General features: G+C 41.2%; 2 protein-coding genes across 2 annotated transcripts; one reads left to right on the forward strand and one right to left on the reverse strand.

Moving 5' to 3' along the window:
• Nucleotides 1–2,246: 2,246 nt before the first annotated feature.
• LOC146565095 (tRNA N(3)-cytidine methyltransferase METTL6-like) lies at nucleotides 2,247–7,749 on the reverse strand. Its single transcript, XM_085290230.1, has 5 exons — nucleotides 7,254–7,749; nucleotides 3,467–3,601; nucleotides 3,146–3,316; nucleotides 2,729–2,870; nucleotides 2,247–2,437 (listed from the first exon to the last, which is right to left on the reverse strand). Exons 1-5 carry the CDS (start codon nucleotides 7,539–7,541, stop codon nucleotides 2,247–2,249), a joined length of 927 nt encoding a protein of 308 aa, XP_085146356.1. The 5' UTR covers nucleotides 7,542–7,749.
• A 208-nt stretch (nucleotides 7,750–7,957) lies between these two features.
• LOC146565096 (ELL-associated factor 1-like) lies at nucleotides 7,958–14,130 on the forward strand. The gene is made up of 6 exons (XM_085293009.1): nucleotides 7,958–8,208; nucleotides 8,580–8,674; nucleotides 9,787–9,923; nucleotides 10,053–10,225; nucleotides 10,467–10,688; nucleotides 10,859–14,130. The coding sequence occupies exons 1-6, from the start codon at nucleotides 8,106–8,108 to the stop codon at nucleotides 10,906–10,908; spliced, it is 780 nt and encodes a 259-aa protein (XP_085149135.1). The 5' UTR covers nucleotides 7,958–8,105; the 3' UTR covers nucleotides 10,909–14,130.
• The last annotated feature ends 26 nt before the right edge of the window (nucleotides 14,131–14,156 follow it).

A 14,156-nucleotide genomic window follows, 5' to 3' on the forward strand; every position in this document is an offset into this window, starting at 1 on the left:
ACAGGAAACTGTATCAACTGCATTGTACTGCTTTGAAGTCAGTCTTAAAGCAGCGTGCATGGTCAGATTAAATAGGGCACCTCGCTTAACATATCACCGGATCTCACTAATCACAATTTTCAACATTTTTAAGGGTGTCTTAATTCATGAAAAAATTTGTTACGTAGAACTGAAGCAAATGGCAATTTCTCAGGAATGAGACTAATTTTAATTTCGTTACATTTTTGGTAACCACAACTTTTCTTCCAGAACCACAGAAAACGTTTTCAGAATCAGAATATTACATTGTGTTAATTAATGAAACAATCTTCATGATTGTAATCTAGTACTAGTCCAGCTTTACTAGTTAGCAAATTATGAAATTACTGTCATGAAAATGCATATTTGTTCATGTTTAAAAACATACGTGAAATGTTTAAACAATATAGCCCACTTTACTAGCTCAATATATTACAAGATTGAATTATGTTTTAATATAAATATTTATTATTTTAATCTTTACCCACATCCCATTCACTCAAATAATTGTCATTTTGGATTATTTTATTTGACTACATTAAATTTTAGAGGGATTTATGCAATTTTGATACTCACTGTGATTTCTAAAGCCGCCCAAAATCTTTTACTTTCACCACTGGGTAACATATAAAATCTGAAAATGGTAATTTCATATCTGTGACATGAAACACTGTGATGCCAATAAATTGCACTGTGTCAAACACCAAATTACATTTCTGTTTTGAGAGGCACAACAAATCTTTAATGTGTTCTAAACTGGGAAAGTCAGTGGGCGACACAGCTGCTGAACAGGAAGCCACATTTAGTGCATGTTGCAAGTAGCTTGACAGGCCCTAAACCGATTCACCACAGTGGTCTTTTTTAGCAGAATGTACAGTACGATGAAGGCAAACATACATGAATGCAAAACTTAACTAAACTGCATTCACGTATAAAAGCTCTTATATTTGTTGTTAAATCGAAACAACGGCAAACATGTTGATCTTGGGAGCAGCTGATGGTACTGTAGTAAGGGCAGTTCTCTTTTAGGCCTTTGTGTGTCACAGTTGAGAACTTTGATAGCTTTGTGCTCATACTGCTTACAGGTGTTTATGCTTCAAAAGACCTTTTCCAGTGTGATCAATGTAAAATTTTTTATCAACTAAATTGTTTAATATGGAGTCCTCGAAATGGGTACAAGGAAGAAAAAATAAAATAAAATAATTTTCCTGTCATTAATTTTTTGTTATTGTGTTTTCTCCATTAAATAGATTTTTAATTTATGCATTTTTAGTAGCCCGTGTTACTGTTAGTCTTTGAATTGATTGCTACTCAGAAATCAAAGGAAATAAAACGTCTTCACAATAAATATTTAGATTCGAAGGTTGTTCACACACTTGCTCATCTAGTTTTTCATATAGACTGAAATGTCTTAATCTACAAGTTGAAAAACATTACAGAATAATAATTTATAACTCATAGATAATTGAATTATCTATTTTGTATTTATGCTTTGGGCAATGTGGATGTCTTAGATTTTGGCATCCTAGCAGCCTTAAAGGTTTCTTCTCTGTTTCTATACAATGAACATTCAGTGACATCTGCCAGGGAAGACGTTTTCATTGAATCGTCTGAAGGAGAGATAGTTTAGAAAAAAAGGCGCAAATTTAGCATGTTTATTCTTAAACGTGGAAATATCCATACATCCACCACAGGGATTCATGGCCCATAAAATGTGAACCTCAAACAGAATGAGAGGCCTTGCTTTTTCATCCTCAACAATTTTTTAAAATTTCACATCAAAAAGTGGGAAATTATAAAACACAGATTACCATGTCCTCTCACAGTATATGTGGGAAAATAATAAAATACATTTATTTAAAAAAATACATTTTTAAATGATGACTTGAACTCAATATTAGGGGAATGAAGGGCAAGAAAGTCATAATTCTATTAGCAATCATATTACTGGTTTATATTTAAAGTGTTTCTCAGAACGGTATCACAAACTGTGAACGTTTAAACAACCATGTTTAATGCCTTTTCTTTCCCCTGAAAAAAATCCAATCAAATCCCTTTAGATGTTGGGAGCAGAGCTTTTCTGGGAGCCTTCCTCAGGTGGTTTGGTCAGCAGATAACAGGAGTACATACTGCTAAGTTACCTTGATGGCCCAATTTCCATTCTGGTAAAGTTTTGGCACACATTTCCCTCACCTTTTACTGTCCAGTTTTTATCTAACATTTCAGTGCTATGTTTTGCAAAACCTCTGTAGATCTGTGAGACGACAAACGCAAAGTTCAGCTCTCTGGTTCATAAATTTGCTCTGCAGGAACACTCTGGGTACACAAAGTCCCTCCTTCTTGTTGACAGTCTCTCTAAGAACATAGTCATTAGAAACGCACTTGAAGCCCGTCTTCTCAAACAGCTCAGCCAGGAACTCTGAGGGCAGTTATAAAAAAGAAAGAAAACGGTTTAGAGATTTTCTGATGCGTCATAAAAAGATGAAATGCATAAATTGAGCCTTCTCTACTTGAAAAGGTTATCTCAACAATGAGTGACCAAGGAAGGAGAGGTCAATGTTGTTGCATATGAATGTGCTGATATTCTGAAATAAAAGGTCTGAAGCCTCAATTCACACATTTCTAAACCGGTAATATATATCTATCTAATTATAGAGATAAGCTAAGTTAGTATCAACAAAAAATAACTTCCTTAAAATAAACTACTGACCTTTAGAGAAAAAGTAGGACCTAGTTCCATCTTGCCGTACATAGAAGTTCTCTCCCAGCTTATTTCCGGGTTTAAATCGGAGCATGGCATGGTCATAAAGTCCGTAGTCCCTGAAGAGGATAAATCCCCCAGGCTTCAAAACCTTAAGATCACATGCAAATCACATTAAACTATTTCAATCTGACTAATGTGGCACATTAAAAGCATATCTAGAAATTAACCACCAAATACATCATCAGATTAAAGGCTTCTTTCAATCAAACATTTCGTTTTATCCACATTATGAGTACAGAAAGCAAGTGCTTGTGTAGTTCCAGTAGGAGAGAACTCTCCCACCTATCATTTCATTTAAACTATACAAGCTGTTGGGAGTACAGACTTATACTAAATCTATCCACACGCCATCTCTGCTCTCACCCTGCTAATGTTCTCCAAAACCAGCTTCATTTTGTCAGGATGGACAGCTGACAGGACGAAGATGAGTGTGATGACATCCACACTGCTTTCTGGCACATTTTCCATCAGGTCATCTTTAGTTAAATCACACTGGAAGGCACAACAGCGGTCGGGGCAGTACAGAGGGTTTTGCTGTTAACACAAAGAAAACAAAGGAAAGAATGTTTTTTTTTACAAAATTCAGTGGGGTTTTTTCTTTTTGTTGATTCCAAGATTCTCAGGTTAAAATGTCTGAATCCATTGAATGTAAAGTAGTATTACAGCTTCACTAATAGAGCTTACTCTGACAAATTCAACAGCTCGTGGTGAAAAGTCACAGGCATAAACAAAGATGTTGAGGTCATCCTCGAGCAGAGGGAAGATGCAGTTTCCAACACCACAGCCTGCCTCCAGCAGCACCAACTTCTGGGACTCAAACTGCAAGCCAGATGGGACAAAGATAAATTAAAAATAGCCACAAACAAATGTAGTATCTAAGGTAAAAACAGACTTTGTACAATCAAACAAGCTTGAAAAAAATCAGTATTTGGTATGACCACTGTTATTCCTCAACACAGCCGGAACTCTCTTAAGTAAGCTTTCTTGTAATTTCTTCAAGTGGCCTCCAGGAATAGTTCTCCATGCTTCCTTGGGTGTTTATTGTCTTATGTAGTCTGGAAGATGAGTGGATGGTGGGGTGGGTGCAGTTTTCTCTGTGGTGGGGTTGGGTGGAATGTCCCGGGCTATGTGGGGCCGGGAGGCACTGCTGCACTGGGCCCCGGTCTGGATGGGCCTGGGCCCCCTTTCCCTGGTAGGTCGCGGAGTATGGGGGTGCCTACTGGGGTCAGCGAGGGAGCTGGCCCCAGGGAGGGGTCACTTGCCCCTCCCTTCCTTCCCTCCCCATCTCCAGCTGCCTCCCTCTTCCCGCTCCACCACAACCACCCACACATGCAGGACCTTGGAGTAGGGGTATGTCACCAGGGTGCAGAGGAGGCTACCCCCCCCCTGTCCCCTCCTGGCTGCCTCTGCCTCAATTTTATCCCACAACTTAGACATTCACATTACTCACACTCTCGTTACACATACATATAGGATCTTGGGGGTGGGCACGATACACGGAATCCAAAGTACCATCAGGGTGTACACCTCACCCCTGGCGTCGTCGCCCACCTCTCAATTTTAAATACACGTAGACATTGAGGGCTAGCAGGAGGGACCATGCGCTTACCTGCTGCTCTCTGGCAGGTAGCTCCATGCCCTCCTGGGTTTTAAATGCACCTTAGAACACACATGCATCAACACTACAATGAGTGGGTGGAGGGAGGTTTGGAGTCTTCTCTCACCCCCATTCTCTGCGGCCTGCTGGAGCGGGGGGGCTAGGAGGAGGAGTTGGCCGTCCGACTGCGGTCTGGAGTGTGGGGCCTCCCTGCTGCTGCGGAGTCGGGGCGGTCTGCCTCTCCCCACCGCAGGGAAAAGGGTAACACCACCTGGGTCTGGGTGCAGTTCCCCCCTCCAGGGGCAAGGGTACCTAGACCCGGTTTGTAGAGTACGCTTGGGGAGTGTGATCGTGTGTACAGCGTCTCTTTATGTCTGTCTCCACGTTGGTTGAGTGTGGAGTAAGTGCATATGAGAGCATGAGGGTGGGAACGGATGTTTGTATCTGTGTGTGCCTGTATGTCTGTGTCTATATGTCAGGTTGGGTGTCAGGCGCCACCTCTCTGGGGACATCTCAGGCCCTCCAAGGTTTGGAGGCCTATCTCCCCCTACCACCACTTCCCCTGCCAGTGGCGGACTCCCTCAGACATCGGTGCGTTGGTGGTTCTTTGTGTCCGGGGATGGGCGTCCAGGTACACACCGGCTCACTCCTTGGCGGCCGCTTATCGGGGCCTGGAGCCTGGGGCTCGCTCGGGCCACTTCGGAGGTGGGGTGCCCCCGGCCTCTCGGCCTGGGGCTCGGTCACTCAGGCACGGCTGGCTGCCAGCGGAGCTCACGGGCGCGTCACTGCAACTCCCCCTGGCTTCTGCTCCGCGGCTGCTGAGTGAGCCCTCATCTGGGACTCTCCTCAGCTCTTTCTGGGACAGTGGCGCGGCTGCCCCTCTGTTGGTCTTCCTTGGTCTCTTGTGTTCTGGGGGCCTCTGGATGTCTGGAGTTTTGATCTCCTCCATACCTGCTTCATGCCCTGGAGGACGGGGCTGTGGCCCCCCCACACCCTCTAGCAGATCATTACATGAAGGAACCTTTAAAAAAAAAAAAAAAAAAACAAGCGTGTCCATGCTCACAGGTGTACACACGGGTGATCACACCCACAAACTACACCCTTTTTGGCTCCTTTTTTTTTTTTTTTTTTTCTTCTTAAATGACATCAGAAACAGCAGTATGCGACATTACGTGATGGCAGAGCTTCAGTTCATCCTTTGTCATTTTTTTTTTTTTTTTAATAAATAGGACAGGAGGAATGAATGAGAGAGAGAGGGGGAGAGAAAGAAAGAAAACCAAAGAGGAGAAGAGACGGTGAGAAGGGGGGGGAAGAGAGAGAAAAAAAAAAAAAAGAACTCCTGGGTCACCTGTATGGAGAAAAAAACAAACAAACAAAAAAAACAAACAGAGGAGACAGCAAACAACAAAGAGCAACATAATAATAGAGAAAACAAAGCACCATCACAATAAACTAGCTAGTCATAGATATCAATATTTACTAAATAATAAACAATATTGTGCAGCACGCAAGATAGACAGCGCACAGTGTGCTTTGAGGCAGCAGCCAAGAAAGCTTTAGTCCGTGTCTGTGAATACCCATGTGTGCATACCTGTGTGGATCAGCATGCTTGCATTCCAAAGGTTTCTCCATGTAATGATCTGCTAGGGAGTGTGGGGGGGCCACAGCCCCGTCCTCCAGGGTGTGAAGCGGGTATGGAGGAGATCAAAACTCCAGACATCCAGAGGCCCCCAGAACACAAGAGACCATGGAAGACCAACAGAGGGGCAGCCGCGCCACTGTTCCAGTAAGAGCTGAGGAGAGTCCCAGATGAGGGCTCGCCCAGCAGCCGCGGAGCAGAAGTCAGGGGGAGTTGCAGTGACGCGCCCGTGAGCTCCGCCGGCCCCCAGCTGCGCCTGAGTGACCGAGCCCTAGGCTGAGAGGCCGGGGGCACCCCACCTCCAAAGGGGCCCGATTTGGCTCCTACCTCAAAGCACACTGTGTTCTGTTGATCTTATGTGCTGCACAATAATGTTTAATATTTAGTATTTACTGTCATATTCCCATATATCATTGTGATGTTGTTTATTCTATTACTCTTGTTCTCTTCTGCTTGCTTTCTTTTTTCTTTCTCAGCAGGTGATCCAGGTGATTGATATATGCATTTTTTTTTCTCTGCCCATTCTGTTGGTTTTTGTCTTTTGCCCTTCTCCCCCGTCCCTCTTCTCAGCTGTTTCTCTTTCCCTCTTTCTTTCTCCCCTTCTTTCCCCCAGTCAAGTCTGTCCCGTATTCAGTAAGTGAAAATAAAATAAACAATAAAAGGTGAATCAAATGGACCATTACGGCAAGGCTGGGATGGTCAATTTGGTAAAGTAAATCCGTTGGGCATCTTTCTTTGCCTTTAGACAACAATTCTGATGGCAAAAGAGCCAAACGGGACAGGCAAAAAAAAAGAAAAAAAAATAGCCACAAACACAAGGTATTAGTCTACTCATGTCTCTCAACTCAGCTTAATGATTTTTAATAGTGAAACTCCAAAAACTCACTTAAAAACTTTTACAATATCCTTTATGCTAAATTACTGTTGAAAGTTGCAAGCTTTTAACTGACCTCTAAATATCAGCTCTAGAGAAAAGCATTTACTTTATTAGGTGGTAATTAAGTAAAATCAGAAACTACACAGCTGATAATGTCAAGTCATGTCCTGTGAAGCCTTAATTTTCCTTTAGGGTGTCCATTGTATACATTAAAATCAGTAAATTTTTTTATCTATTTCACACAATACCACATGCATGGCAGTCATACAACTCAAATATTTCAAAACATACAGATGTTATGTTTAATATCCTGTAAATGAACCTCCTCTGGTGTGGTCTGTTGTAAATATTTTCTCACCTCTCGGCATGCCTTGAGCTCTTCAAATTCCCTGGTGGTCCAGTGTCTATCCTTGAAGAAATTTGTTGTGTTTCTTTTGTAAAACAAGTCCCAGTTTTTCTGCGCTTCTTTCTCCAGCTTCATCTGTTTGAAGTCAGACACCAGAGCCCGCTCACCGTTCAGTCTTTCCTGCTCCCCCAGAGTTAAAACCCTGGCAGTGGGGGTGTTCGCTTGGTCTTTCGACTCTTCTTTTCCAGGATGTGTACAGTTAATATCACCACTCAAAACCCCACTTTCTGACAATGCCATGATAAACTGCCACAAAGTGTCTCCACGTTCTGTTTATACTCGTTTATGAAAAATAGACTTTTCAAACATGCTAACCCCAATTAACTGATTTAGAGTTTTATTTTAAAACAAATTTGAGGGTAGCCGTACTTTTTCCACATTTAATGCATCCATGTTGTCCGTTAACTAAATGATGTCGTGTGGTCTTTACTACTTAATTCCGTTTCTCATCGAGTGGCGCGTTTTCTATAATTACTCGTTACTGACTAAATTAAAGCACTGAAAACATTTTCATAGGTTATTATGTAGTGAAATGCGTTGTTTGTTTGTTTTGAAAAATCTTTTGCTTTAATGAAAACAGGTGACGTTGCTAACACAGCCCACTTTCGGCGATATTTGAGAGCCGGACCAAAAGCGGAAAAGGCGTGGCCACGTGATGTTTTGCTAACTGTTAGCCACAGCAAGCTAACTTTGTGTTGTAGTTGGCATCTTATTTTGATCCTGCTCAACTTGCCAGATTGCTCTCGGCTCTTCGTGGGATTTGACCTAAATGCGAGTTTTAGTAACCATTAAACCAACGGAGCCATGAACGGGAGCACGAATCCGCTGCTGGACAAAGAGGAGCATGTTTTGAAGCTCGGAGAAAGCTTTGAGAAGAGGCCAAAGTCTTCCTTTCACACCATCAGATGTAAGTGTGACAGACTGCGCGATGTGTTAAATAAAACTTTGGCACCATACAAAGCGCACTGTTAGATTACTGTTGTGTCAGACTCTCTTTCTCACATGGACGGAGAGGCTGTGTCTTACACAGTCTGTGTATGGGTAATTATATGGAGAAAACAATATAAGTAAGTATTTGTTGCAAATGGTGTGGCAGCAATATACACTGAATTTTATCGTTTTACTCCCCATTCTCAGGTTTTAAATCTGGGTTCGTCGGCTCATAATTTTTCAATATTTGTTTAAGAGACTTAATAAAATGTCCATGTATTTGGAATTACCTACATACAATGTCTCCTAAAGCACCTGATTAAATTATCTGTTGCATCTCCTTTTCAGATGACTTCAAACCAGCATCGATTGACACAAGCTGTGAGGGAGAGCTTCAAGTTGGGAAAGGAGATGAAGTTACCATAACACTACCTCATATTCCAGTAAGACTGCATGATGTGCACTTCTTTCTGTAAATTAAGCAAATAATAAAACAATTTCCATTCTTCTAGCATCAAATTCATCGCTCTTAAATACTGACTGAATTGGTACTTCCAGGAAGTGTGGCACTTGCATGTTAGATGAATATCTGTTCACATTCTGTACTGTGCAAAACTTTATAAATGCCTTTTCATTTCCTTTTGCTTCCAAGCTATGAGACTTTCTTGTAGTTTTTTTTTAAGTTGGTTTAAGCAATACTTTTCCAGGCTTCGTCAAGGTCTTTTTGATTGTTCTTTTGCTTGTTTTTTTATTTTTTTAAACACTGGCTGCATTTTTTGCTCCTTTCAGTCCAGTCCTTGTATCTGACCATTTCCAGAGGCAATTTGTTTCTAGCATTGCTAGTATTTTATGCCAGTCAATTTATAACAGCCTGGCATAAAATACCATAACATTTGCACCAATCAGGTGATTCCCAAATAGCTATTAGGTGTATACTTGGCATATCTCAGCATGGTTTGCAGGGAGTCCTTAGACAAATTGGTTGAAAAGTGAACATTTAGAAGATAAAAGAATAAGTGGTAGGCCTAATAAAACCCCAAAAAACTACAATCTACATCAGATGAGTTGTGGAATGACCTGGACCTCAACGTTATTGAAGCAGTGTGAGATTATTTTGACAGAACAAAACAAAAGGCAGCCAACATCCAAAAACAGCTTTGAATGTCCTTCAGGAAGCATGGAGAACTATTCCTGGAGGCCACTTGAAGAAATTACAAGAAAGCTTACTTAAGAGAGTTCCGGCTGTGTTGAGGAATAACAGTGGTCATACCAAATACTGATTTTTTTTTTCAAGCTTGTTTGATTGTACAAAGTCTGTTTTTACCTTAGATACTACATTTGTATTTATGTTTGCACATATAGAAATCCAGTATCGAGGGTAAAAACAGACTTTGTACAATCAAAGCAATTCAAACTGAAGTCAGCGAGTCAGTCACACCAGGAATAAGCACTGTATAATGATACCTTCTTCCACTGTTTTAATGTAATAGGGTCTGGCAAAATTAGCCAAGACTGTCCATATTTAGTTCTTGCATTTTCTTTTTTTTTCTTTCAGGGCTCTACCCCTCCCATGACAGTATTCAAAGGAAACAAGCGGCCATACCAGAAGGACTGTGTGCTCATCATTAACCACGACACTGGGGAGTTTGTACTGGAGAAACTGAGCAGCAGCATCCAGGTCAAGAAAACTAGGTGAGATATCAGTGGAGATATCAGTGATTACAAAATTAAGGTTATTGAAGTGGGAAGTTCAGGCTGGCTTCTATGTTACTCTTAAATAAATCCAGGTGAAATCACATCTGTTGTGTGTGTGTTTTACAGGGCAGAAGGCAGCAGTAAGATCCAGGCCCGGATTGAGCAGCAGTCGCTTCGGTCCAGCCAGCCCACCTCTCAGTTTAGGGCCCCCACTAAACCCGGGGCTGGGATCAAAACCTCTCCTTCCCCATCTAAGGACAACCCCTCCCCAGAGCCTCAGCTCGATGACATCAAGAGAGGTAAGGAAGGTGATACACGGCCATAGCTCATAATAGAAGAGATGGTTTTCCTGACATAACTATAGTTTATGATTAACATCACAAATAACATATTCTATATTAAACATATGCTACGTGACACACTTAAGTATCACATAGTTCTAAATAAATGTAAGGACATTACAGTTTGTTATAAACAATTTTTCAGTAAATGCTGAATGTCTTTGTGTTAACTGTAGCGATTCTCTGCTGTTCTTAACAGAGCTGCGAGCAGAGGTGGAGGTGATAGAGCAGATGAGCAGCAGCGGCAGCAGCAGCTCCTCCGACTCGGGCAGCGCCTCAGGGAGCGGCGATGACAGCAGCAGCAGCGACGGAGAGCTCGAGACCCCCCGACCCCTCAGCCAGACGTCACCCAGCCGCCACCCCATGGCCAACGGAGGACCTGACCGGCAGCAGGGGAACAACCAGCTCATGAACACACTCCGTGAGTACCTTTGGGTTATACTTAGACTTGGTCAGGTCAAGAGATGGAATTTATACATGCGTGCATTCGTTTTCTGTGCTGCTGCTAATCTTGCTCATTCACTGCCAGTGACTCTGTGCTACCACACTGCATTTTTGGTATTATGGTCATTTATCTTCTGCTCCCCACAGGAAATGACCTTCAGCTCAGCGAGTCAGGCAGTGACAGCGATGACGACTGAGCTCTGCTGGTCAGTCTCTCTGTCCACACTCCTCCTCCTTTCTGCCTGGTTGACTTGTTTCTTTGCTGTGATAGCTGACCCCAGCTGTGTAGGTTGGTTTGACTACATATATTTTTTTTAATTTGCTTTAGTATATCCTGAAAGCTGGCCAGCCTGGAACTTAAGAGTGTATTTTTTATTAGATGTATATCTTGTTTTGTATAGCGAAACTGGAGACAAAGAAAAAAATTCTTCAGAGGTTTGGAAGATTATATATTAGAGTGCACATACATATTTTCTGTACTTAGAGCAGCTAGTTTTATTTACTTGTATCATTAATATTTTTTTTTCTTTCAGTTTTGTCTATGGTTTGGCAAGCAAGATTTTCTGTAGCTGTGCGATCATCGCTGTAATATTTGTTTTTTGTTTTCATTTTGCTAAGAGTACAAAAATAGCAGAATTGCACAGATGATCTGCAAATAGCAACAAAGCAAAGAAAACAAATGCCGCAGGTATTTTGTCATCCACTAAGTTTTTGAGGTCATTGTGGAACATGATGCAGAATCAGTATCAGTTGCTGATGCTAACTTTAGTTTGCTGTTTGCTGGTCATTTTTCAAGTAGCAACACTACACTCACTAGATGTCACCTTCTAGCAGGTTGAGATTGTGGTTTGCTTATCTACGCTCATGGAAAATTAACAGGGCAACATGCTGCATGTTGTTTTAAAGCTCCAATTAGTTTGTTTTATGTCCACAAGGGGGCAGAAAAGAGTCAACAACGAGCAGAAACTCAGATTGCTGGTATGAATAACATGTAAGTAAGCTATAGAATGTAAGTCTAGTGTTGTAGCTCCCTTTTGAATTCAACTGCCACCCCCCCCCAAAAATGTCAAACTAATTAGCTGCTCAACTTTCCTCACCAGCTGCGTTTTACTTCCACTGTCTACTCTGTGGTGCCAGACACACAAGCTTTTATTTTTCTAAGCTTATTTATATGAAACAGTAGTTACAAACGCACGTGTTTGCTTTTTTTCCTGATGGTCAGAGGAAAATGCAGACTTTAATCCTCCAGTCGGTCTGTGAGGCCATAACTGACAAGTTAATCATATTTGAAAGGAGACGGGTGCATCAGGGTTGGCTTCTACAAAATTTCTGTCAAGATTAAAATACTTAAATAAAATCAAAGAACCAAATTAAAGGGGGAAACTAATTTGCCCCAGAAGCATGCAATGTGTTAATCATCACTTTCAAGTTTGTTGTATCAGCTATGTATCATTTGCAAACAGAGAACATTTTATTTTTTTGCTCCAGTATTTTCATATAAAACCTATACCATTGTACCATTCCACGCCTTAAAGCATGCTAGCTTGGAAAAAATAAGTGAATGTGTCTTTTTCTGAAAATGCCAAAGAGTTGAAATGCCCCTCGTCATGTGCAAGATGTACAGGAATGTTCACAGTGTAACGCCTTTTCCATGCATTTATTGCAGCTCTGAAATGTTTCCAGGCATCGCCTGCAGTGGTTGTATGTGACAATGAAAATCTCTCAGTCGGTCAAACCACAAGTTAAACAGACTTTAACTGGTCAGATCCCTGTTGCACTGTGGTTGTGTGTGCATAGAGCTGGTAATATTAATTTTCTATCATGCTTCCTGCACCCTCTGAACAGGTGCCACCCATTGTATAAACTAAACATAGTGTTTCCAGTAGTTAGAACACAAACAGATCTCTTACTGTGTCCTAAATGTGTGAAAATCACTTAACGACACCAGTGTGTAATTGTACTTTTCATTTTTTTCTGTAGTTTATGTGTAATTGTGATTTGTATCAGTGATTTTCTTCCAATTTCTGCTAGAGACTGTGAAGATCCTGTTTGTGATTATGAATGCAGTATAACAAGCCACAGTGTAGAGAAAACCGAGGAGTTTTATTACAGAATGATTAGACTTAAAGGTCACAGTATTTGTTGTTAAAGAAATTTTGACGAATGCAAAATTTTAGGATGAAACGCCAGATGATTGTCATTTTTGAAACTGGTAACAAGTTTTGGGTCATATTTAAAGGAAATTTCCATCAAAATAATTAAATAGTTACTCTACTCTAAGATTAACATTAGATGTACTTTATTATAATTAGTGTTAAATTTGAGATTGTAAGGGTCTATTTTAATCAATACAGCTGTCTGCAGAGACCCGCTTTATGTGACCCAAAGCGTCTTTTTAGGTCTATTTTCTTCTGTTTAATGCTTGCAACTAGGGCTGCCACGATTAGTCGACTAGTCACGATTACGTCGACTATCAAAATCGTCGACGACTGATTTAATAGTCGACGCGTCATTTGAAGCTTTGTAAGATCCCAAAAGCAGGAATAAGTAGCAGGATTTAAGAGTGTAATAACGGACTGAAACAGAAGATGGCAGCACTGCATGTACAAGGATGCCAGCTGCCGTTAAACCCCGAAGAAGAAGAAACTGTGTCCCAGAATTCATAGCGCGGCCCAGCGCAGTTGTCAACAATGGCGGCAGCTAGTTAGTTTTAATATTACTCTTATTATTCTTTCTGGGTCACAAAATAAACGTTTAACATATTTTCAGGCGAGAATGTAGCTGTGTAAACCTCAAATATCTGCTCAGTTTACCACATATTTTCAAAAGCGCTCCGACGTTTTCGGAGGCGTCTGTTACCCACTAGCTCGATAGCTAGCCGGGGGCCATGAGAGCACCGGACTCCCGGCAGATCGTTTTCAAACCCACCGCCCTACTCAGGTTAAACATATACAAGTCACTTAGATAACTTAAAAATGTTATTGTTTGGCTTTTTTCAGTATTTTATTTGTTCCTGAGTAAATCGGCTGAGTTTATTAAACTCCACCGAAACAATCTGCACATTTAATTAGAATTCAATTAACTATCATCTTGTCTTTATTTTTAGTTAGCACAGACCTTAAACAGTTAAAGCTGTAAGCTAATGATAGTTATATAAGAGCAGATGCTGCTGGTGCAATAAGCTGTACTTTTACGTTCAATGGATGATGATCTGATTAGTCGACTAATCGCAAAAATAATCGGTGACTAGTCGACTATCAAAATAATCGTTTGTGGCAGCCCTACTTGCAACCACAGTAATGTGTGTGGCCCATATACCATACTGTGGTTCAGGACCGAGGCTTTGACATGCTACTTTTTCAAAACCTTTTTGTGTGACTGCATTCATTTGCAGAGGAAGAAACAAGTGTATTCAAATAATCCAGTACGCATCACTCTGTACAGA

The sequence above is a fragment of the Mchenga conophoros genome, linkage group LG11 (assembly GCF_057382185.1).
Source record: "Mchenga conophoros isolate Kocher_MC1m ecotype Shallow Benthic linkage group LG11, M_conophoros_male_GT1.1, whole genome shotgun sequence".
Classification (NCBI taxonomy): Eukaryota; Metazoa; Chordata; class Actinopteri; order Cichliformes; family Cichlidae; genus Mchenga; species Mchenga conophoros.